At 36.8% G+C, this 24,629-nt stretch overlaps 1 protein-coding gene across 10 annotated transcripts in view; it reads right to left on the reverse strand.

The window, feature by feature from the left end:
* Positions 1–24,629, reverse strand: part of BCAS3 (BCAS3 microtubule associated cell migration factor) — a 492,153-nt gene that overhangs the window by 397,186 nt on the left and 70,338 nt on the right. For all 10 annotated transcript variants that reach the window (XR_006276226.1, XM_038375370.2, XM_038375366.2 and 7 more), the window contains exons 9-10: positions 20,936–21,043; positions 15,636–15,712 (exon numbers count right to left, since the gene is read on the reverse strand). Coding sequence is in view for 9 of the 10 variants with exons in the window: in XM_038375370.2 (XP_038231298.1) it covers positions 15,636–15,712; positions 20,936–21,043 (185 nt within the window). In the remaining variant the exon portion in view is untranslated. The remainder of the gene's footprint in view (positions 1–15,635; positions 15,713–20,935; positions 21,044–24,629) is intronic.

Below are 24,629 nucleotides of genomic sequence, written 5' to 3' on the forward strand. Positions count from 1 at the left end.
TTAACTTTACCCACTATGAGTGAAATCCTCACCCCATTAAAAATCAATGGCAAAACTCCCCTTGACGTCAACTTGCAATTTCACCCTGCAAGTAGTTCCATTCAGTCATTGGGACTACTCACAATGTATTAAATTAAGCCCATATATAAGTATTCATGAAAGGGAGAGCTTTAACAGCATTGACGAGAATCATTAACAGTACAGAAGAGGGGGGTGTATAAGGTTCCCTTGCCCAGCTTTATCAACGCATTTTAGTCTTGGCTTGCAACATGTTGTCTTCTATCCCAGTACTGAGTCTCTTTTAAGCAGACTGCCTATCATGACAAACTGTGTGCTTGCTTTGGGGTGTGTTTACAAAACTGTGCTTTCTTCCTGCCAAACTGCTCGTTCGTTATCCCCTTCACTGACTCAAGCTCAACATCAGAACTCCAGTTAGCTTCATACTAAAAACTTTCCATTGCTTATAGAATCATAGATATATAGGGCTGGGAGGGACTCGAGAAGTCATCTAATCCAGCCCCACCCTGAGGTAGGATCAAATATATTTAGACCACACTTGGTCTAACCTGTTATTCACGGTCTGTGTTATCAAGGAAAATAGGTGCATTTGCAGATACACAAAGTCTTAAAATTTTAAAATAGATATGCATAAGGCTAAGATTAAAAGTTAAAAACAATACAGCACAGAAAATAACAGTGTTAAAAAGCAGTTAAAGTTAAAGATACCCTTGAATATTTGAAAAGGTGAGGGTTAAATATATATATTTTAAAGTTGCCAACGTTTAAAATTAACAAACTAGATAGGGGAGCTAAATGTAACTAACAGAAAGAGTCAAAAGTTAACAAGATAAAGAAAATGCTAGCGTTAATTATAAACAAAAGCAGGATTAAAATAAAAAATATTATAAAGACAAGTTTTAGAACAATTTGACCGAAGAAATAGGAAAGAGTAAAACCTAAATGAAAAGCATAAAGAAAAAAAAATCTGGAACTAAAGGCTGCGCTCTTACTATTGCACTCTGACCAGTTTGCTGGATACTGTGGTCTGTTCTTCCCTGGGTCTTTTTTGGTCATTTTAGATTGTAAGTTCTTCGGGGCAGGGACTGTCTCTTTCTATATAGATGCCGAACACATAATATTATGAAGTCCAATCATATCCCAACCGGGGCCTATAGGTACTACAACACCACAAATAATATGTAAAATTTTTCATTACCATTTAGGGCTCCAATCCTGCAAATAGATATGCCTGTGCAGATCCGAACCCCAATGCATTGTGCCACTAACATCAATGGAATTTCATATAGATATAAGTAATTCCACCACAGTTATTTGCAGAATTGAGGCCTGATGCATGATTTGATTCTGGATGACTAAATGCGAAAGGCTAGTGCAACAAGGTCCTGAGCCGGTAAAATGACAGGTTTCAGAGTAGCAGCCGTGTTAGTCTGTATTCGCAAAAAGAAAAAGAGTACTTGTGGCACCTTAGAGACTAACAAATTTATTTGAGCATAAGCTTTCGTGAGCTACAGCTCACTTCATCCGATGCATTTGGTGGTATTTTCCATCTTTAACCATGTGAATAGCCCTATTTGTTGGATTGAGGTCAGTACTATCTAAAACAGCATCTAAATGTTGGCATGGCTGGCTAAGGGAAAATTATTCATGTTAACTATTTTGGGAGGGAGGTACAAAATACAAAAATTACGTACACATAATTTTAAGAAGAAATATCATAGGCAGTATATAAAGCATGGATCCTATCAAAGGATTAATCATCCATATTTTTCTCAATTATCCTTCTGAAGATCATTTACACTATATCAATTTACAATATTTCTCTCTTATTGGTTGACCAAGATAAAAGGTAAACAAAAAACAATGCATTTAAAATGTTTAGATATGACTCTGTCATTTACTGGAGTTTTGGTTAATCCAAATCATAAAGGGTAGACTGGGGTCAATCAAAACAGCATTTTAGAATAATACACACATTGAGCAACAAAAGGGAATGGAAGGACTTGCAGAATATAGCAGTGGAGAAGTGGAAGCTAAATATAGCTACACTTCTATTTGACCCATTTATTTCATGGGTCAAATTATTGTATACTGATCAGTTAACTACAATAAGAACAAATACATCTATTCCTCATCTAAGGTTGATGGGGACTACAGATAAGAATGATCCTAGTAAACCATCCTTTTCATACTAGCTGTAGATCTTTATCATTTGCTTCTTGAACAGCCAGTTAGCCAGCACTTTTAGTGAGGACAAAGGCAATACATTTTCCTATGCCATTATTTTCTAGACTGTGCAGTGCTGAAGGAGATTTAATACAATTGATTAGCACACACCGATTAAACTTATTTTAATATACAAAATGTGAGATTTTAAAATCTCACTTACATACATGTATATATTTAAGAGAGAGATTGAAATATGTATTTGAAGATAATTCTTTCTGGACACATGTAGAAGTGGATACTAGATTCGTCATGCTGCATGAGTTAAATCATGCCCAATATCTATTTTTCGGAGTAGAGGTGGGAGTAGTATAAAATTCAAAAAAATCGTAATAAGCCATGGTAACAGAAATAGCAGCAATTCATCCCACTAAACCCATCTCAAGCCAGGAAAGCAAAACCAAGTGAGCATTTTGTAAGATGCCTTTTCACCTTCTTGATCTCAGGAAGGAAAATGAAAGCAGAGAGTAAGATGCCACAATTGTTACTGCACTCTGAAAGTGCATAAAATGTGGGCAGCCAGAGCCTCTTAAGGAAAGAATGCAAAAATCCTTCTTAAGGTTGTAAATACAAATGTGTTCTTCCAATGACATTATTGTTATAAACCAGGAAGGTCTTAATGCTGACCTCAGCTTCAGCTTGTACAATTGCTATCTGGTTCAGTAAAGACATGCAGGTCCTTGGAATCCTCCCCCTATCCCTCATACAGATATCCACGAAAAGATGTTAAGTGTTAAAATTTGTCTCATACATCTTTATGGTGTTTTGTAATCGGCCATCTGTGCTTCCCAAACCCCACAACTACTGTGGGGTAGATACTAAAGAACAAACTGATATTAACCTGATAACGAAACTGATATTAACTGATAGCAAAAAATGCATAAATCTGCAAAAAGTAAGCAATTTAAAGACAAATTCCCTTTTGGGGAAAAAAAAAAGCCGTTACTGGTCATTTGAATGAACTGAAGACAGTAAGGAAACACAAAAAGCCTCATTCCTTCGGTTGAAATGAGTCTATACAGAAAATTTAGAGTATCTCTAGTAGCAGGTGTTTTTATTAACTGTAACTTTATGTTACAGGCAGTACACTATGCAAATTAGATTTGGTCAACTTAATACATTTCTACTTGCAAATTAGTCAGTTCCAATAATGACCTCCATTGAAGTCAGCAATTCAACTCAGTACTAAACTCTCTTCTCTCAATTAAGAAAAAAAGAGTAAAAAAAGAAAGCAATACTCTTCACTTCTTTCCTTTGTGACTCCATGTGTTTTGGAATCTTCTACAAAGGGTTATATTTTATGGGAAGAAAAGCCAATTGTTTTTCTGCTATCCAAAAAAACACAGCTGGAGTCAGCAGAACATCATCATCTACTCGGCAAATGTAAAGACAAACAGCGTGACCTGTCAGGTTTTGCTATCCAATCATTCTAAGCACGACTCTCTTAAAGATTAACTTCTACTTCTACTAAACTTCAAAACAACTGAAGAAAAATCCATTCTAAGCAATAATGACAGCCGTTCTTTCATGTTTACAATGAAAATGAACATAATGAGAAAGCCGTGCTAACTGTCAAGAAGACCAACGTTTCCAAGTTTCAATGAAGGTATCGAGAGGTCATCCAAGAGAAGATCACTAAGGGAAAGAGCCCTTCCAAAAGTACAGCAAATCATACAAGTACTTAGCAACACTACGTCTTATAACAGGCTTTACTGAGAAGTTTAACACACACACACACACACACACACACACACACACACACACACACCCCAATATAAAAAGGTGAGCACATAGTAGAGGCTAATTTTAATATTTCTAAAATACACAATTACTTTCTCTCTACTTAAATTAATACACACAGAAAAGAAATGAGTTTGCAGTTTGTGGTTAAGGCAAAAGATTCTGAGATTTTAAAAATCTCCATTTAGGAGTAGGGCTCTATTCTTAGCTGTGCTGCAGATTTCCTGTGCTAACCTGGGCAAATCACCTAATCTCTCCATGGCTCATTCTTCCCATCGGTAAAATGGAAATAATACTAACCTACTTCGCAATGGTAACAAAGGCCAAAGTCATTAATGCTTGTAAAGTTCTTCAGCAAAAAAGGGCTATATACATGCAAAGTTGTTGTTGTTTTTATTACTGAACTGCATTATTTTAAAATATAAGTTCAAAATAAGCACACAGTTTGTGATCATTTAACTCAAAGCTGGTTTTAGTCTTCTTACTGTTACACTGAATTTGTACATTTGATTTTACTGGAAATGGAATGATCTCAGCCATAGTACAAGAATGCTGATTAAACCAATACAGTTCCGTAAACCTCTAAGCAATTATGAAATCCCTGCACATTGAGTGACGAGAAGGAAAGAGGTATGAGTTATATTATTTCTCAATAGTCCTGTGCTATACAAAACCCTGAACTCTTATAGGACTACTGGCATTCAGAGTTTCATATCCATATGCGCACAATAAATGTGGTCACCTCCTCTTCTCATGATGGCAACCCACAAACTCCCACTCCATCACCCTGTTGTTTTCGGCTCCTGAAGAAAGCTAAGCTCCTCCATTCCCAGAAAGAACTTTTCCCTTTACTTAAAATGTATTTTAAAAGCTCCTCTTCTAGCTCCAGTAACAGTAGCATCAATAGAGGAGGGTGGTCAGAGGAGAAAGAGCAAAACCTACCTCTCCACCCATTCAGCTTTTAAACAAATCAGTGGGTGGGGAAACAGGGCCATTCTGAAGTCAGTCACATACAATACAATAGGAATTAAACCAATTGGGCTTTCCAGACTTACTCTAAAATGCTTGAGTCATCCTATAGAATATGCAGCAGCAATTTAAAAAGCTAACTGCATGGTAGGTACCATCAGGAAAGGGATAGATAAAAAGCTGAAAAATATCATCATGCCACTTTATAAATCTATGGCAAGCTCCACACCTTGAATAACGTGTGCAATTCTAGTTCCCCATCTGAAGAGAGAGATACATTAGAAATCGGTAAAAATACAGAGAAGAGCAACAAAAATGACTAGAGGTATGGAACAGCTTCCATATGAAGAGAGATTAAAAAGACTGGGACTTTTCAGCTTAGAAAAAAGATGGCTAAGTGGGGATATGATAGAGGTCTATAAAAAGTTGGCTATAAGAAGTGCAAGGGACTGGACTAGATGATCTATTGCGGTCCCCTCCAGTCCTACATTTCTATTATTCTAAAATCATAAATGCTGTGGAAAAAGTGAATAGAGAAGTTTTATTTACCCCTTCACATAATACAAGAACCAGGGTCAAATTAATAAGCAGAGGGTTTAAAACAAACAAAAAAAGTACTTCTTCACATAACGCACAATCAACCCGTGGAACTCATTGCCAGGGATGTTGTGAAGGCCAAAAGTGTAACTGGGTTCAATAAAGAATTAGATAAGTTCATGGAGGATAGGTCCATCAGTGGCTATTAGCCAAAATGGTCAGAGACACAACCCCATCCTCCAGATGTCCCTAAACCTTTGATTGCCAGAGGCTGGGACTGGACAACAGTGGATGGATCACTCGATAAATGTTGTTTTGTTTATTCCCCCTGGAGCCAGCTACTGTCAGAAGACAGGGAAGTAGACTAGATGGACCATTAGTCTGACCTCATTCATACTTTCCTAGTTCTACAGCGGAGATAATTTTCTGTTGTTAAGTTCAAGGACTTTTCCCTAACAGGTAGTGGGAAAAGGGGATAGAGGGAGAAGGAGTGTCTCTCTCACCAACACAAGCTGGTCCAATAAAAGATATTATCTCACCCACCTCGTCTCTTGAAAATCAACAGGAGTTAGGAGCCTAACTCTTTTTGAGCATGCACACCTTGGTAATAAGAGGGACAACACTGCATGGAAAAATTCTTGTATATATTTGGCGGGGCGATATTCCAATGTCAATCAGTCAAGGGCTTCTTGTAATTAAGCCTGTAATAGCTTATTTTGCTTCCTCTTCAGCAACTTCTTACTCATACCAAACTCTTTCCAAAAATCACTGAGTCAAGAGTGCTGAATAGGGCTCTTTCCCAGCAGCCTTTGGAGTTAAACATAAATTGGAACTCAAGTTTATTTGTCTTGAGAAGATCGGGCATTTCTAACGGCCACGGCCACTTATTTTTATATGAAAAGTACAAATGGCACTTTGACCATTAAGTATGGCTCCACATACAGAGAAAGGGTACGTGCCCTTCTGTCTCCTTTCTACATGCAATGTAAGTGGATATGCTGTTAAAACTGTTTCAGATTTATGCGTAACAGAATAAAACTTTAAGAGGAAAAGAATGGAATTGTGCATGTCAACTTCATAGTCTTCCTTCAAAGTTATCTCAAGACATCCTGGGTATGTTCCTTCTTTTACAGTATACTCTAGGGACTCCATATCTACATCCATTTTATAGTCTTTAAAAATGTCTAGAATTGACATCTATCAGTCTTTGTCTTTTGTCTCCACCATCTAGCCCTGGTTTCTGGTTTCCAATGAAAGCCTATTCAGTAAGTTGCCCTTGCCAATCCTTTTTAATGTGACCATACTATAAAAATCTCCTCTTACTCAATGTTTACCGCCTTCCTTTCCCAGATTCACTCCGATTTCCCCCTTCCCTCTTCCTCCTCCCCCCTCCTTTGTTCTTAAAGCAAGGATTCTCCTCAAACAACAACAGACATTCTTCCTCCTTTTAATGGATGTTTCACACTTTATATACTCATAAGAGTGAGGATTTCATAATGGCGTTGAACAATTTCATTTCAGGCTACCTTTGTCTTAGTCTTTATACAACATAGGAGTACGACTAGTACTACTAGAAAGGTTCCCTATACAGCATCAGTCAGTCTCTAATCCCAAACTGTGAATTAAACTGCATTTGTTTGGACTTGACACTGCCATATGACATTGGGTTGAGATCATGTCAGAGCTGATAAGATAACCAGGGTCAAGACTGGTTAGTACGTGCACAGGAGACCTCCAAGGATTATTTACATGCTGCAGAAAATTTGTTTGTGATTTAGGAAGAGATGAACATCCCTTTGTATCCATTTTGAACAAGTGCCCCTGCCTGTTGCTAGAGAGCACTCTTCTGCCAGGAATACCCGTTTCTGCATGTAGGCATGTATCTGGTTATTGGGGGCATTAAAGCTGTCTAGGCACTTTCTCAAGAACAGGATTTTTAAACCGGATTTCCTGGCCAAATTCCAAAATGAATAATTCTATTACCTGAAAATATTTGTCTTGTAGCAATTATACAAGGTATGCTCCTTTTCCAACACCAAGAGCTGTTAAGTAGCATTGTTGTGCACTATTGAATAGCTAACTACAATAATCCACTCTAGAAATGGCCTCATTTCAGTTATTTAAGCATCTTTATATAGTCTATATTATTTATATCAATGTATTAATTTTTCTAGAATCCTATAGCATATGTAGCACTTCACAATCATATAAAATTACAAGATTCTGTTCTTAAAGAACTGTGCAACCTAAACTGGCCAGATAAAAAGGCTAAATGACAAGAGACTGAGCCAATAGACAATAGCTTATTTCAGAGAGCGCAGAAAGGGGAGAGAAAGTAAATAATAGATAGTGATACTGTTGTTGCAGGAGCATTGTTTATTCCAAAGAAAAATCATATAAATTGTTTTGTCTAATATTTCTTGTTTGTTTAGGGGGGGTTTTTTTTTAGCATCATCAGGCAAACCAAATCTATTTGTTTATATTTTTTATAAAGCAATATTGTTTATAAATTCCTTCGGGATCCTTCTAGATGAAAGGCCCTACATAAATGTTATTACTTTCATACTGTCACATACTTTACTGAGATCATCTATTGTTCTTACACTTCCTTCTGTTTAAATATCACCCATACAATCAAGCAAAAGAGCAAGCAGGCAGGACACCGCTCACCGTGAAACCATGCTCAACATCTACAGCGTTCTTTTTTAACCATCATTATCAAAACATAAGCCCAGAAAGAAAATGAAGAAGTACATCCACTACTGCTAGTTATGCCCTCTTCTTTCCCATTCTAGCATAAAAGAGTCTCAGTCAGTGTGTGTTATTCTCACACATACACCAACACTACAACTTCAGAGTGGTAGCCGTGTTAGTCTGTATCAGCCAAAACGACAAGGAGTCCTTGTGACACCTTAGAGACTAAGAAATTTATTTGGGCATAAGCTTTCGTGGGCTAAAACCCACTTCATCAGATGCATGGGTTTTAGCGCTTATGCCCTTTGTGTAGACAGACCCCTGAACCTGCATAGGTGCAGAGTCCACCCATGCCAAGCTCCCTGGAGGATCAGAATTGTTGTCATTTTGAACTATCCAACTCACATAGAGACCTCCTCTCGCCTTGAATTCTATCACAGCTGTTTAGATTATTTTGCTGTTGGTCCTTAGAGTCGAGCTCTCCAGGAGAAGTGTCAAGAGATTTCACCATAGAGGACCCTGGCCTTTAACATTTGGTACACATGCTACTTCACCAGAGCAAAAATTTGGCAGCCTTCAGAACACTATAGTGGATGTAAAGCTTTGTTATGCCTTTCCTCCCCCCACCCAGGCAATTTGAGGGGATGTATTTAATTTTGTTGGTTGCAGTTCATGAGCATGCCACTGTGAGTAAGATGCTATTGTTTTTAGGTTTCACAATTTTGTATTCCAATGCTTGGAATAGCAGTATAATAGTACCTGGTATTTTATACATTACAGACAGCACCTCATCTTTTATACATTACTTTTAAATTTGCCAAGAACAGTAAGTTTAGCTGATAAATCTGGATTTACAAATTACCCTTTTGTCTTTATGCAAGTCTTTTCCCAATTGTAGCTATACTTCACTGTACTATCCTATAAACGGACTAACACTGATGGAATTGAATCTAATTCTTGCAGTATGTCCTACAGGCCTTCTAAAAAGAGTGGAATAATTATCTTAGTGGTAGGATAGCTCAGATTCCCAGATGCAGCATAAGATCCCTTGTAAACAATCCTCCAGCTTTAATCACCCTATTGCTTTTTAGCATTTCTCATGTAAAGCAGTCACAGTTGAGACAAATCTATCTTGAACATTTGTTCATAGATGTGAAAATAGCAGAACTACTACTACTACTCCTGATGACTTGTCCCAGGCAAAGTATATGCTCTTTAATGCTCAAGAAATAAATTTTGAACATAGAACTTTCTGCTCACTTGAAACTCAGATCTCTTAACCTAGATCAAAGTTTTCCTGCTGCCATAAGTACAGGTAGCCAACCAAGAGAAAGAAAGACTTAATAAATGCTCAGGTTTAAACTGTTTGTTGAGTCCACATACCAATGCTTAAGCAATGTGTCAACAAGTTATATGGTGGCAGCATTTCTAGATGGTCAAAGAAAACTGCATAAGAGTAGAGCATTCTAAAGAAGGAAATTATAAGGTGGTTTGTTGCAATCTGGATTTGTACCATACACTATACCATTCCACAAGATCAGACAATCAGAAGTAGCAATCTCTACCCATTTTGATTCAGAAGTGAAAGGAATGCAAGAAATGCACAAGAGTCACTCTCTTCCAAAAAGTACTTTAAATGTTTAATTCTTTCATGAGACATCTAACAGTCCTGTTTTGTAGCAAAGTGGCTGCTCCCCGTTTGCTCATCAGTGAAGAGGAATTCTACCAAATTCACAAAAGAAGCCTAGGTGACCTGGCCTCTGGCAGGTTGAAACCAACGCATCGTTTCTTGAACATGAATACCTACAACAAGCAATAGAACTCACGAATTCACAGATTAGAATATCAATTGCAGAGTGTCCATTTTTATTCTATTAGCCAGATAGAAAGGTATTCAGTACATATTGTACAATTTTAGCCCCACGGTTACACAAAAATCTTCCTGGCTTTTAAGAGCTATGAAGTACACTGGCTGAACTCTTTGGAAAATTACCTCTTAAGGGGCTAGCTGTACAGCATCAATAGAAATGTGGTGCCAGATAATGGCTGCAATAACTGTCTTAATCTCTGGAGAATAATGGATTGTGAATATATCAATATGAGGAGTGGAAAGGAAAGAGAGACTGAGCAGGCACCAGTTACTGGACGCAAAGATGATGCCACATGTATGATGTTATATGTACTCATCTCTTTTCAGGGGGAGGGAGGAGGTTCTTTATAGCGAGTAAAGTATCCATAAGGCCATCTTTGTAATCATCAATGTTAAACTAACTAAGCATTTTTGGAGGGGCAGTTACAGGAGCATTGATGGCATACAAATCAATGAACAGTTATTTCACATTTATTCTTTACAAAGACCAAAAAAAAAAAAAAAAAAGCTTGCACATCATTCTGAATGCCAGTTTTTGATCCTGCAGTCACATGCAATATTCAAAGAGAAAGGCTCTGAAGCAAAACTGATTTGTAACAGAGTAAAAGTCCAATGATCTAAAATCTGCACCTCAGCATTCACACCTAGCAAAAGGAACAAATTTTCAATGCAAGAGCCAAATGAGTTCAGCGGGCTGGGCTACAAGGAAATACTCCAAAAACAGTGAACTTGCAGTCATCCCTGGATTCATTTTTTTTTTCCCTTGCATGATGCAGGCCTTCTCTTGATGAAGCTGACTTGGCTGCAAACGTAGGCACAGTGGAGAGTGGAATGCCATTGGAAAGTTACAGACATGAATTCTTTGCAAATTGAAAGTGTGCCTTTACTTAGCTAACAGATGTAGAAGTAGGAATACCTCTCACAGTGTAGATAATTGTATATACCAGATATAGAAGTTCAAGTTATCTTTCCATGATTATCCACAATATATTTTCCATGCGAGTTTAAACACCGGACTTAAATTGACATACAGAGATGTGAGCACCTGTAAAATGATTATTTATTATGAAAGCTTAAAATAAAATTGGTTGTCTCTCTTCCACTCAATTCAATCATTACATTTTCATCTAACTAAATGCAGAAAAACCTCCTATACTAATGCAGTGTTAAAGTGGCATAGTTAGCCTCACAAAAGAGTCAGGAAACACAGAAGCTAATGTTCCAACAGCCGCATGAACATGTTGCATATCCTGAATGTTCTTTGGGACATTTATTACACCACAAAAACAGGCATACCACATATATGCAACACAGCTGCATTAACATAGCTTGTAGAACCTTAACTTCTAAATTCCTGACGCTGTGATCTTAATTGTAAGTTCTGCATTTAATTAAAAAAAAAAAAAAAAAAAGATGACGCATGTTGCTTCTGCTTAATGATATTGGCATTTTAATGGGTGATTTCCCACATTTTCAGCTGCTGTTGTTGAGCTGGAGGTAATTTTTATTGGTTTACATGACGACAGCAGCATCTTCAGACAGACAGAGAGAATAGTTCTAATTCGGGTCTGTGTTCTAGCCCCTTTATGCCTCCTCTCCTTCAGCAAAAAGGAGCCTAAACACAGCTGGATCACCACAGCTGGATCCCTTTACTAGGAATTCCCCTAGTAAAGGGAGATTCTCTCAGCAGCCCTACACTGTCCTCATTCCACCAGCCCCCAGTGTAGAGGTATATCAGTGGGGTGGGGAGGCCAGTGACACAGAAAGGTGTGGCTGGAACACTGCAATGCACGGCTGCTCCAATTCAGAAAATGCAAAGGTGGCTTAAAGCCAACCTCTGCCCAGCCCCATCCTTTCCTGGGCTGCACCTCCTGCGAGGCACTGCTCATAATTGGGGTCAGAAACATGTTATTTTAAAATCAAAATGTAGACTGTATAAAATATTATAGTATACAGTGAAACTTCAGGAAAACCCTAAAATGACTGGACATACAATTTTCCCCCCCACACATACACACACTAATGACTTACTTCTATCCCTGATGTTAAAGCATACTTTTTTTTTTCCTTTTTGGGGTAAATTATTTGTCTTTTTGGTAAATGATTATGCTGTGTGCTTTTCAATGTGAATCTTGCTCATCCAAATTATCCTAGCAGTAGGTTATTCTTAACTCAGCCTTCATTGATTAAAGGACTGGACAATATCCAGTCATGTCCAAAAGGAGGCAGGGATTCATTATGTTCTTAAATACCCACTGTGCAGTCCCATTAGTGATTTTCCAATAATACACGTTTATTTTTCCCCTCAAACCAACCAAGGTGCTAGTCCTCATTGTGGACTTTCTCCATAGCAAGTTTCAAAATTTTAGCCATGTTTTTTGTTGTCTTTTATTTAACAGTGTGGTTTAGATATTTTAAGTATTTCTCTTCCCTTTCCTAAACTCAAAAATGGCTTAAAAGATTTTGATCAAACTTTCTAAGAAACAAAGTTCTGGGTACAGACCACGGAGTAGGTTTTCAGAGGCAAAAATGACAGGCACCTAATGTCAACTGAATTTCAAAGGTACTTAGACACCTAACTGCCAAAAGTGTCAGGCCCAAAAATGTTTCTGGGACTTGAGTGCACGTGAAAACTGAAGATTATAACTGAAACTGTTCTGTGGCCTTAAAACATGGCAAGGCACTATATCTGCTGTAATCAGCATGTTCACTATTAAGAGAAAAGAGCTTCTAAGTCCCATTTCAGAGTTCTCAGTGCAACTTGCGGTATATAAAGAAATAACAGAGCACCAAAAAGGTCCATTCAGCTAGAACAGAGGATGTGAAAAAATTTTTGAATCTCACATTAAAAGCTAAAAATGTATGAAGTATGGATTTATTATAAATAAATTACATTTGGAGAAAAATCCTTTTTGTACTGAGGTTTCAAAAATTTTGATTTTCCATAGCTCAGTAAACATTCACAAAAGCTCTATTTTTATCTTCACTCTTCATGACAAAATAGCCCTGCTACTCCAGTACTGAAAAGGCAGTGAAAATTAAAGCAATATTTAGGGCATCCAACGTCTAGTAATGTTTGCCATTTCCAAATAATTTATAGTTTTGTAGTACAATTTAAGCTGAAATATGACAAATTGCTACCACATATATTCTTAATGAGTAAGTAATTCAGTTATTAGAGACAATTTGGGTGCAGTAATATCTTTTATTGGACCAACTTCAGTTGGTGAGAGAGACAAGGGGAAATTGGTCCAACAAAAGATATTACTTCATCCACTTTGTCTCTCTAACATCCTAGGACCAACACCGCTACAAGCTACACTAAATAATCTAGATAATCACATTTCTGGTTTTCAGCAAAGCAGCAAAGTATAAGAGCTTATTTATTCAGTAGGTTTAAAATGGATAACCAAAATCCCCATCCCAGTTTACCTTTTATTAAAAATATAGTCATGGTTTTAAAAATTCAAGTTCAATATAAAGAAACCATAATGTAAGTGTGTAATAGGTGTGTATATACTGTATGCACATACAACAATATCAAAAATTAAAATGAAGCTACTAGATAGGGATTCAGGGGTTTTGGCTGCTTCATTTTTTTCTTTCTAGAACCAAAACCCTATTTTCTCAGGCACTTTTCAATCAAATCAGTGTTTTGGTTTAATATTACATAACAGTCTTTGTTGTCAGCTGCATTATTTTTTGACATCAGGAATAGAGATGTTCCTGTGCTGAATACATGGAGTACTTTTTTGTAGTTTAATACAACCAGTCTATTAACTTTTGGAAACAAATTTTCATCGACTCCTGTTTTCTCTTGAGAATAATCAGAACTTAATATCTTTTTTAAAAAATGAAGCGGAAATTACCAAAACCTCTACTGGAAAGTTTTAATTTTTGAATACCTGCGCAAAAAAAAAAAAAAAAAGCTAAAGTTGTACCTTGATTGTATAAGGTATCAAAAGGAACAACAACAAAAGCCTTAATTCAAAGCCTGTTTCCATGAAGTTCTATTTGGTGAATGCTAGGAACCTGTTACGTCCATCATGTAGGGAGAAACTGACACCTATTGGCAACTTTAATATTACCGCATAATGGTACTTTTCCTCAAAGTAATAAGAAACAGTTCTAATATCTGGATATATTTTAATAAAGGGAAGTGAGATTTTTTTTTGGTTATATGAGTACTTAAAAGGAAGCATTTTTTCCATCTGAATCCCAAGCGTACTTTAAGGCTTTCCTTTTAAACACAGAACAACATCATCATTAGTGTAATTATGATCCAATCAAATGCTGGAAACATCAGTAAACAATTATTTGAAGAGGCCATCCTAGTGAACAAACACAAGCACTCTTTATCAACAGTTTAGAGAGATTACATTTCACTTTGGGGACACATTAAACGGTTTAATGTTACATACATGATATGCTCAGCCTTCGTACCAAGTATACAATGTACCATTTTTAGCAACCTCCACAAACAAATCAGAAACCACATCAGCAGAAATATCCTGTCTTTCCAACTACGCTATGAATTACTCTAGTACAGATATCAGTGTCAGACACAGGGATGCTTCTGGAGAGAGATCTTCTGGGGTGTAGCTTATCAGTTAGGATCAACCATCAAGGACAAAAATTAAAAATGACATAAAAGGCACCAGCAATATCAGGAAAAAAATGCCAGTAGCAATCAACTTCTCCAAGCTTGATGAAGTGAGCTGTAGCTCACGAAAGCTTATGCTCTAATAAATTTGTTAGTCTCTAAGGTGCCACAAGTACTCCTTTTCTTTTTGCGAATACAGACTAACACGGCTGCTACTCTGAAGCCTAAGTTACTAATTCAGTAGGTTTCAGAGTGGCAGCTGTGTTAGAGTGTATCCACAAAAAGAAAAGGAGTACTTGTGGCACCTTAGAGACTAACAAATTTATTTGAGCGTGAAAGTTTATGCTCAAATAAATTTGTTAGTCTCTAAGGTGTCACAAGTACTCCTTTTCTTAATTCAGTAGGTAGCAACACCTGTGGGCAGATATGCCCATTCCTAGCACAATGTGGTCCTGATCTCATTAACCTTTAGGTGCTACCACAATAAAAATATTAGTAATAATGGAAAAACAGATCTGGTACTACAATGAACAGCCAAAAAAATTGACAGACCACTGGAATTGTCACATTCAATCCAATGTAAATGAAACATAAAAATGTACAACTGAAAACAGAGCACCAAGAGTAATCAGAGTAGCGTTTAACAAACTAAAATAACAGAAGTATCGTTAATAAAAGTACTTTTCACTACAAATGAGAGTTTAGGTACGATGACAAATATGCAAAACAAACACAAATACACAGAAGTAATGGGACTTGACTCTTGGAGGCGATGGAGCACTTGCAACTCTAAACGAAGTCATTGAGAGTTGGAAATACTTAGCATTTTGGGGGGAGAAAAATAGGCCATAAGGGATCAACATTTGTTGCAATGTGATTCTTTGACTTTCATTTGATCCTGTTGACAACTCCAAGTCTGTTTTATGGGACTACAACTATTCACCAGAGCAGAGAAATTGAATCCAATATCATACATACTTGTAACGAAGAATTTTTTTGTGAATGTACAGCTGTCGAAGGCAGCAATTTTCTCTTGCAAGACGACAACAAGTATCCTAAAAACACAAAAATGAAAACGTGCACTTGAAACATTAATTCTGTTGGTTTAAGATTCAATATTTAAAATGTAATTGTTTCAAGACCCTCAATTTACATTCTTGAGCAACAACCTGCCAGTTCTCCAGTAACTGGCAGTTACTAAAAACAGTCTCATCTCCACCACATAACATGCTCTTCAGGAAGTATACAAATACCATGCAAAGTAATGCAGCATCTATGATATACCTCCTGTAATAAAAGGTCCATTAGAAAAGAAAGAAAATGGAATTGCAAGGATCCTGCATTGCCCTTAGTGTCTCAAATCATAATCAAATCCACAGTCAGCACACAGACTAATCTAAAAGGAAGTCTTTTACCCTGGAAATAATCACATTGTTTATTTCATTGCAAATCTGTCAAACTACTAGTAGTAAATACTACTGTTAGTAGATACCAACAGTGTTTTTTCCCCCATATGAAAGCATAGAACCATGGAATTAAAGATGAGAGAAATGGGCTTTATGTAATAAACCACTTGCAGTGATTACCAGCATCCTAAATGCAAGGACAATGAAAAAAATTCAAGGGGACAGCTATTGTCCAGTTACCTTTGACAATTTCAAATTCTTTACAATGCAAATACCAATACATAGAAATTTTGTAGCCTGGCAAAAATGTTAACTGTCCTACATTTTTGAGCCTTTAAAACAAAAGGCCATATATTTTGGGGGGAGAGCATTTGTAGATAGCCACCCACCCACAAAATTTAAATACCTGTTCATTATTTGAAGCAAAGCAAAAGCCCATATGACAAATGATTAGGCGTTGGCACATTGTATACTTTACAGATCAACAGGACGTAAAAGTGAAGCTTAAAAAAAGTATAAAATTTTAAAAAGTTTAAAATGAAGATTTAGGTCATTTAAACACAAAGGGCTTCTGAAACCATTTACACATTTATTTTCAAAAGGAAAAATCAGCCTGGGAAGCTGTGCCAGCCAATGAGCTTGTAAGCTTTATCACCCATTTGCTAAGTTTAATACAATCCTTCCTCAAATGGAGCAACATGGTTCTGTTAAATCTGGTTACTGTCTTATTACAAAAAGCTGGAGACACTGTAGTTACTATTTAGTTGACAACGGGCAGCACTATGTATATACGCTATAATGTTTGTTCTATCAATTCCCATTCGAAATGTCTGTCCTATCAGGAACATGCTTAGCAGTCCTCTTAATGTCCGAAATGTGTAGCAACCAAGCTTAACCAGAAGATCATGAAGCTTAGGAAAAATATTGGCTGTAAAAAGTATTATTTGAAATAAAAACCGGAGACCACCATAATCAAGAATTGGGGAGAGGGATCTTGGGATTACTTCATGGATGGATGAAGACATCAGTCCACATATCTGGCAGCCTCCAAAACATTTGTTTTCCACACTCATTTGCCTTTCGATTCCAAGCCTAGAACAACTCTGGGAAAAGGCGTTCCACAAAAAAATCCTTGGCCCTCAACGTGCAGTTGCTGCATTTCTATTCAAAGAGCCCACTGAAACCAACTCTTCGGTAGAGTCAATTTTGAGAATCCTGGGTCCACAAGCATTTCCTTCACACACAAAGGACCTGGGAAACCTGGATCTGCCAAGCCAAGTGCCTTAGGCCCAACCTCAAAGTCATATGATCCAACACATGATCTCAGTAGCTTGGATCTAGCTTGGCTCTATCATTTTTGAATCCCTATGATCCAAGGTGGCTGTCTGTGCTGGGGCATAATCAAAACCACTTTCATATCAACCTCTATTAGCTCCACAGAATTAGCACATGCTATGGTGTGCCTGTTTGCCCCTATGCTGCCTCTTATTCTAAGGGCATAGAGACTTCTTGTAAGAGTTTGGGTGCTCCTTTTGAGAAGAAGATCTAGCTGCTCTACTCATAGGCAAAAGATCCAAAGAACCCCTGTCCTGATGTACTTGAGAACTTCCCTGGCTAGGGTTAGACTCTTTCTGTAGAAAAGACTCAGAAGAAACTCCTGGCTCCAGATGATTAGGATCCTTTCCTCCCTGCATAAAGACTCTAGAACTATTGTATTAGGATAGGAAGTCTAGCTATTTTAATACAAATCCAGAAGCAAGGGAAGGAATGGGCTCTGCATCCGGTTCAGATGACAGAAAAAGAGGAACTCAAGGATGGTTTTGTGGGGGGGCTTTCACATCCCTACAATTACAATGCTGGAACAGAAAGCATGTGCTTTGAAATGAGTTCTGTTGCCAAATGGCAGGACGTGCAATCTACCCAGGCGATGTCATGAAGGAAAATTGTAGTTCAGGGGTTCAAGAGTGTTTCTGTTATGAAAGCCTCTTTTTTCTCAATTTACAACTTGTCTTGTCTGAAATTAATATTAATTTTTATCCCAAACCTAATTGCTTTTACGGTCAACTATTTTTAGTTTAACAAAATGAATTCCAACTGTTTAAATCATAGGAAAGGAAAACAAAAAAGGAAGTGTATCTGTTTTATGTAACTTCTTCCAGGAGGTCTCTAAGAAATTAGCCAGTTAATGGACAGACTGAAAGGTAGTCAAGTATAGTGGGTTTGGGATTTTTTTTGTTTTTTTTCCCCTCAAGTGTAATGTACAGATGCTCCCCAGGTTACGCAAGACCCTACTTACGCAAATTCGCACTTACAGAAAAAGTTCCATAAGCTAGAAATAGGAGGGTGTTTGGGGGGGGGGGGGTTTGTTTGTTTGTTTTTTGTTTTGTTTTGTTTTTTGGCGTAACGTTCGAGTATATGTTTCCGACTTATGCAAAATTCGAGTTACGCAAGGCTTTCCGGAATGGAACCATTGCATAAGTCGGCGAGCATCTGTATATAAAAATTGTATTTGTTTTGATCACAACACTCTCCCCAATCGGTCTCATATTTCGTCTTCTGCTCTCAGAGAGAGACTGTGTTTTCCTGTATGGATAGTGCCTAACAGATTGTGGATGGTTTTGGCATATAAAAATATGAATACTGAATGCTTTTCTGTTCTTCTTCTATTCAAATTTTATTTTAAAAACTTCAGTTTTGCACTGCATTAGTCTACAATATAGCTAATGCCCCATTAGGGCTTCAATTCACCATTTTCCAAGCTTTTTCAATCTGAAATAATGAACTTTTCTTGGATGATAATAGAATCTGATATGTTCCAGAAAAACAAACTACCCTTGATACAGCCCCACAACTTTGAAGTAGCTATTCCATTTTCACCACTTAGGAAAAAAAAAAAAACATTAGCACCTGGAGAAAGGTTTTTGGTTTTTTTGTTTGTTTGTTTGTTTGTTTTTAATAGTTGGGAGACTTTGAATGATGTTTTGCCTTTTTGACTGTTTTTACAATTGGACTTTTCTTCTGCTTAAAAAAAAAAAAAAAAGACTAGACTGGAAAGATTTACTATCATCACACGGTCCACAAGGGAACTTTAAATTTTTAAAGAGACAGTTGCACAGATACATACTGAACTCTTTCTGACAGACTGTTAAAGGAACAGTGACCTATTTTGTGAAAATTTTCTTATACTCTTAGTTTAACTTCTTCAATTCAACTCAGTTATTTGATACTGTCCCATTGAATTTCATTGTGGATAGTTAACACTAACATACTATTTAGTCCTTTAATTCTACTATAATATTAATTATATTACTTCATTGTGCTATGAAAATTACTTGTTTGTTCAATTGTTCTATATTCTAATGTTTCCTTCAACTATTCATCTTTGATTAATTTAGACACTGATATTCTGTATGGTGCCATACTAGAGAAGTGTCTGTTTTAACAAAATTTTTAGTGGTCTTTAGACTCCCCACTCTTTTATTACTTTAATAATTTCATCATCATCTCCTTTTTCCTTCAGGCTCATCTTCTCAATGTAGTTTGCTATTCTCTATCCCCTTAAAACTGGCAGTTATTCAATCCTGCCATTTCTTTCTTTACACAATATCCAAAATAAATCTGACTGTTGCCACCTGCTCATCTCTAACTTTCTCAGTTCTCACTTTGCACCGCACCCTATTCCTCAATCTATTTAAAACGATGCTGCTAACATCAACACAGTACAAAATATTTTCAATTAGAGCATTTCTTAATAAATGACATTTTACATTTCTATAGCACCTTCCATCTTGAAGGATCCCAGAGTACATCACAAACTATACCTATAGCACCAATGAAATGTACAATTTCTCTAGGCCTGAGTTTCTCCATCTGTAACATGGGAATGACACAGTTCCTTCCTCTATAAAGTACCTTCAGATATAAGGATATAGAGTGCTGTAAAAAAACTGTTAATAATAAATAAATAATAGTATGAGGTAGAGGGAAGTAGCCATCCATGCAGGCAGTACAATAGTGGGGATAGGAAAAAGAAAAATTTGGTCAAAGCCATCACAGCAAATTCTCTTATTAAAAATGCCAAGGAATCATTTCTATCCTCAGGCAGAGACAGATAGACTTGGGACTTTTTGTGTCTTTTGTCTGAAAACACAGTGTAGGATATTCAGTTTTATCTACCTCAGAAATATGAAGGGCTGAGTTAACCCTGACAGGATCTGAACCTGGTTCTGGAGAATCATGATATTTCAGACCTGATGCTTAGATATTTTTAAGCCATCCTCTTTCGGGATGTAGGTATTCAAAGTATTGTTATTCCAGACAAAAAACACTGCTTTATCTAGTTCCCACCTTCTAACATAAATGAGTAGAATTATTATTTATATAACTCAGAATGCATACGAGATCTTCATATATATTCTATGTATAGGGAGGCAGCGTGGACTAGTGGTTAAAGCAGGGAAATGGGGTATCAAGACACAAGGGTTCTGCCAACTCAGACACCGACTTACAGATGTTAATTGATTTAACAGCACTCTGCCCCAGATTCCCAATCCGTATAAAGGATAATGAGGATTCTTGACATTCCTACACACTAAGGCATTGTGATGCTTAAGCAGTTCATATCTGTAAAGTGTTTGCAGATGGTCATAGGAAAGGCACTATAGAAGTATTTTTGTCCTACTTCAAGTCAAAATATTCCTTGAAAAGTGGAAAACCCAACCTCTACTTTTGGCAGAACTGAGATGCCTGCATGATATTTTATAATGCTAAAGCCAGTCAATGTATAAAATGTAAATTATGCATGTTACCTAGAGTTTTCTATGCAGCAAAAAAAAAAAGTAACATATAGAGAGAATGAAGGAAAATGTCTACCTTTTGTTGCAATGCAGATCATAAATAGGAGTTTTGAACTGTATGGATTTGACCATCTCTCCTGTTCGCAAAGAGTAAAGGTCCACACAGCAATAAGGTGGGCTTGTGCTGAAAGGATCACAGAAACAGACGTTTAGATAAAAGTATTTTATAATTTAAAATAAACCATTGTCTTAAAAATATGAAAGCCAAACTACTCATGATTTGTCCTTCTGTTCCCCCTTCTTAGTCCCTCCAGGCTAGTAAAAAGTATGCGAAGGCTATTCAAATGAAGCTCAACACTCTGGGCTTTTGTAAAATAAAATTGATAAAGTAGCTAGAAGAATAGCATGAAAAGGTGTGTATATGCAGATCAAGTGAGATGGAAAGGAATATGACTTGGATTTAGGAGGAAGTTCAGTTTGCAGAATATTTTGTTCAATCATTTCGGACTTTTGTATTATTATTAGAAACTGAATGACTCCCTCACCTATAGCCCTTTTGGATTTTATTACAATAGTGTGGCTAGTAATGAACTTCTAGGATCTGAAACATCAGTGTTCAAGAAAGGCATTTCCTATAATTCTACACAATCCAGTACAATCTGTTGTCAATGACTAGCTCTCAGCGCAACCCATGTAGTTAACTTTCTGGTGATAAGGTTATATTCTAGTTAAAGGTATAAAAATGGATAACATCAAACTTATTTTCCTTTCAAATTTGCAACTAAATGGGCAATAATAAATAATTCAATAATTTACTAGGTATGAGAAGCAGTGATAATTAGAGATTTCAAAAAGCATAACTACAATGTAATTACATTGTAATTGCAGTGTAATTAAAAACAAGTTTTATAAAATGTAACCATTTTTAAATTAAGTTACACAAAATACAGGCTATTTATATTACAGTAATAAGCTACAAAACAGGCTACAAAAGCGGTATCACTAAAAGCAGAGTACAACACATCACAACTTATTTCTCTGCACAAATCTCTCCTCTTGAAGGTAAGATTTTTCTCCCATTTCAAACATACTAGAAAATACAGAAAGGAGGACAAGACAAGTCATAACATGATCTCACAGTTAATCCCCCCCAGATATGGCAAATGTAAGATATAGTCTCTAGGCAGAGAACATAATAAACATTTATTAAAGCTAATGTTTAAAATCAAATTTACACAAGTTAAGAAGGAAGGTACTGTACATCTGGAGTCAGGCTTGAGTTATGAGAGACTACAAGACCGGTTACAAGGTTCACAAAATACATACATAGGATATAACCAGCAGAGACCAGATTGGGATGAATAAGTGATCTTGGATATGTCACCCATACAATGTATTTAGAGTCCAAATCAGTATTGGCGTAGCGAATAGGTACATGGGTAGGGTGCATCCCTTGGTTCGACAGGGACGGAAGTGGGTTATTTCCCTGGCCGGCGGTCTGATTTACTCGTCCTGGTACTGACGGTGTCCCGTGATGTGCTCCGTGTCGATGTCTCTGGACCACCTTATTATAATGGATCTTTAGCCAAAAGGCCAAGCAACAGCGTCTCATTTTTGGTTCAATGATTAAATGATTTCAACAAAATGTATCTTTGTGTCAGAAGCTTTTTTTTTTTTTTTTTAAAGATTTGCACAGATGCCTGTACTTTAATTTAATTAAATAACCTGCTTATAAATAACGTTGAGGTCCCTTTCCAAGCATTTCATAAATTTGCTAATTTCCAAAAAAAACATTAATCCATAAATTCAATGTTGTTGCTATTGGTATTTTTAAGAGAAATAAAATCTTTTAGTTTGGATTTTTTTATTTTAATTTTATTTTTTAAGTACGGTGAAACCTTCCTCGGTTGAACAAAACAAACTGTTCTTTGTGGTAAGGTAAGCTGAAGAAGAGGAGGAAAGAGTATGTTATACAAGTGAAACAGCAGCAGAAAAAAATATTCACTTTCAAACTAATTTAAATCTAATTCTCAAGGGGCAAAACAAGTTTTTCCAAATTATTTAGGGACATATTTAAACCTGCAAAAGGTCCAGTAATAAGAAGAGTATCATTATGGGGTCCTCTTTCAACATTCTACATATGTCCCAAGACTTTTTGGAAGGAAAAGGATGAATGTGAGCCTCCTGTATTTGGAAAGGGAGAGGATATTATTACACCGATTCCATGATATCCTCAACAGCCACAAACCTTTTCTATACAGCCACAGTCGGCCAAGTGTTTAATTTCACTGATCCCAAAGTCAGACTTCGGAACAGCGTATTTGACCCACAAAATATGGGTCACTTGACAAGTATGCAGTTCTAAATTTGCTCGAGCTATTTACATAGGATTTCACTCTAACACTTACTTAAATGGATACATATTATACTATATGGCAACAGTTGAATCACACGGCAACTTCTGCCATATAGACATGCAGAACCCACATTACATTTATTGTAGACTCTTGTTTAAACAGTACTGATCTTTTCAAATAGTTTGCGTTGCTTTTATCGTTTTACTATAAATAAAACTCTACAGCCATTTTTTAATAAAAGGCCAAACTTTCTGTAGATAGAAAAAAGTGCTGAGTGTTACAATATCAGAAGGGTAGTGGTGGATACCATTTTACAAGCTGGAGAGAGGCTTTGATGTGGCAGTTTTCTTCTATAACACCTTTTTTTCCCTCCAACAGTGCATTAAAATGATGGCTATTTCTAGGTCAACGAATAGCACAAATTGCCAGCTGAATAAACATACTAAGAATGGATAAAGAGAGTGTGTTTCCTTTTGCGTATATCTGCTTTATTTTACAGCATTTTACACAATTCCTGACACAATACTTGCTTGTGTTTTGGACCTAGGCTGCTCAAGGATTTTTCTGGAGAACTAGGGACACAAATACGGCCGATTTCCTATCTAGAATCCAACAAGAATGTGGTATGCAAAATACGCATATACTGTTGAAAACCAACAGGCACACAAAAATGTTTTAAAACAACAACACATAATTAACTCCCACAGAAATTCTTTCAGAAAGAATCATTTGCTCCAGGCGCATACTTACATTAATAATTAAAAGGAGAGGGTACATCAGTGTCAACCATTTACAAGGTCAAAAGATGGGACACAACAATCAGTCACCTTCAATTAGCAGTCCATTACTACTAGAGGATGTTGGAAAGCAAGTGCTGATCTATTTGCCAACTTGCCTTGATTTAACTAAATCTGCTTCCTAAAGCCAATTTAACCATTTTGGTGCAAGTCTGTGCATGGAACAGAAGTGATTAAGGTTGATTTAGGTAAAGTCAGACTATTAATTCACACCTATTACTGCTGTACAATTTGTGTGCACACCAGCCCTGTAATCTTGATAATTAAACTTGGCATTTGGACATCATCATGAGTGAGATTCTCAGCATTAAAGGCACTAGGTAAAGTAGTCAAAAAAAATTGCTGCTAAGGTCCAAGCCTACAGTCTGATAATACAGGTTTAGCAGAAATAACAACTGTGTTTAGGAATGGGTAAAATCTCATGCAGCGTCTGGAACAAAAACAGCACAATCTCTAATATCCCTCGGATCCTCAGGCTGGCAACATGGTGGGCTAAGTACTCTGTCTCCCAGATGTCTAATTGTTCTCTACTTCTTTTACTTGATGCCTACCTCTTGGCTGGTCATGACAATATCATTTTACCAATGTTCATGTAGATGAGCAAGCAGCTTTGGCT

Source organism: Dermochelys coriacea, chromosome 17 (assembly GCF_009764565.3).
Source record: "Dermochelys coriacea isolate rDerCor1 chromosome 17, rDerCor1.pri.v4, whole genome shotgun sequence".
Classification (NCBI taxonomy): Eukaryota; Metazoa; Chordata; order Testudines; family Dermochelyidae; genus Dermochelys; species Dermochelys coriacea.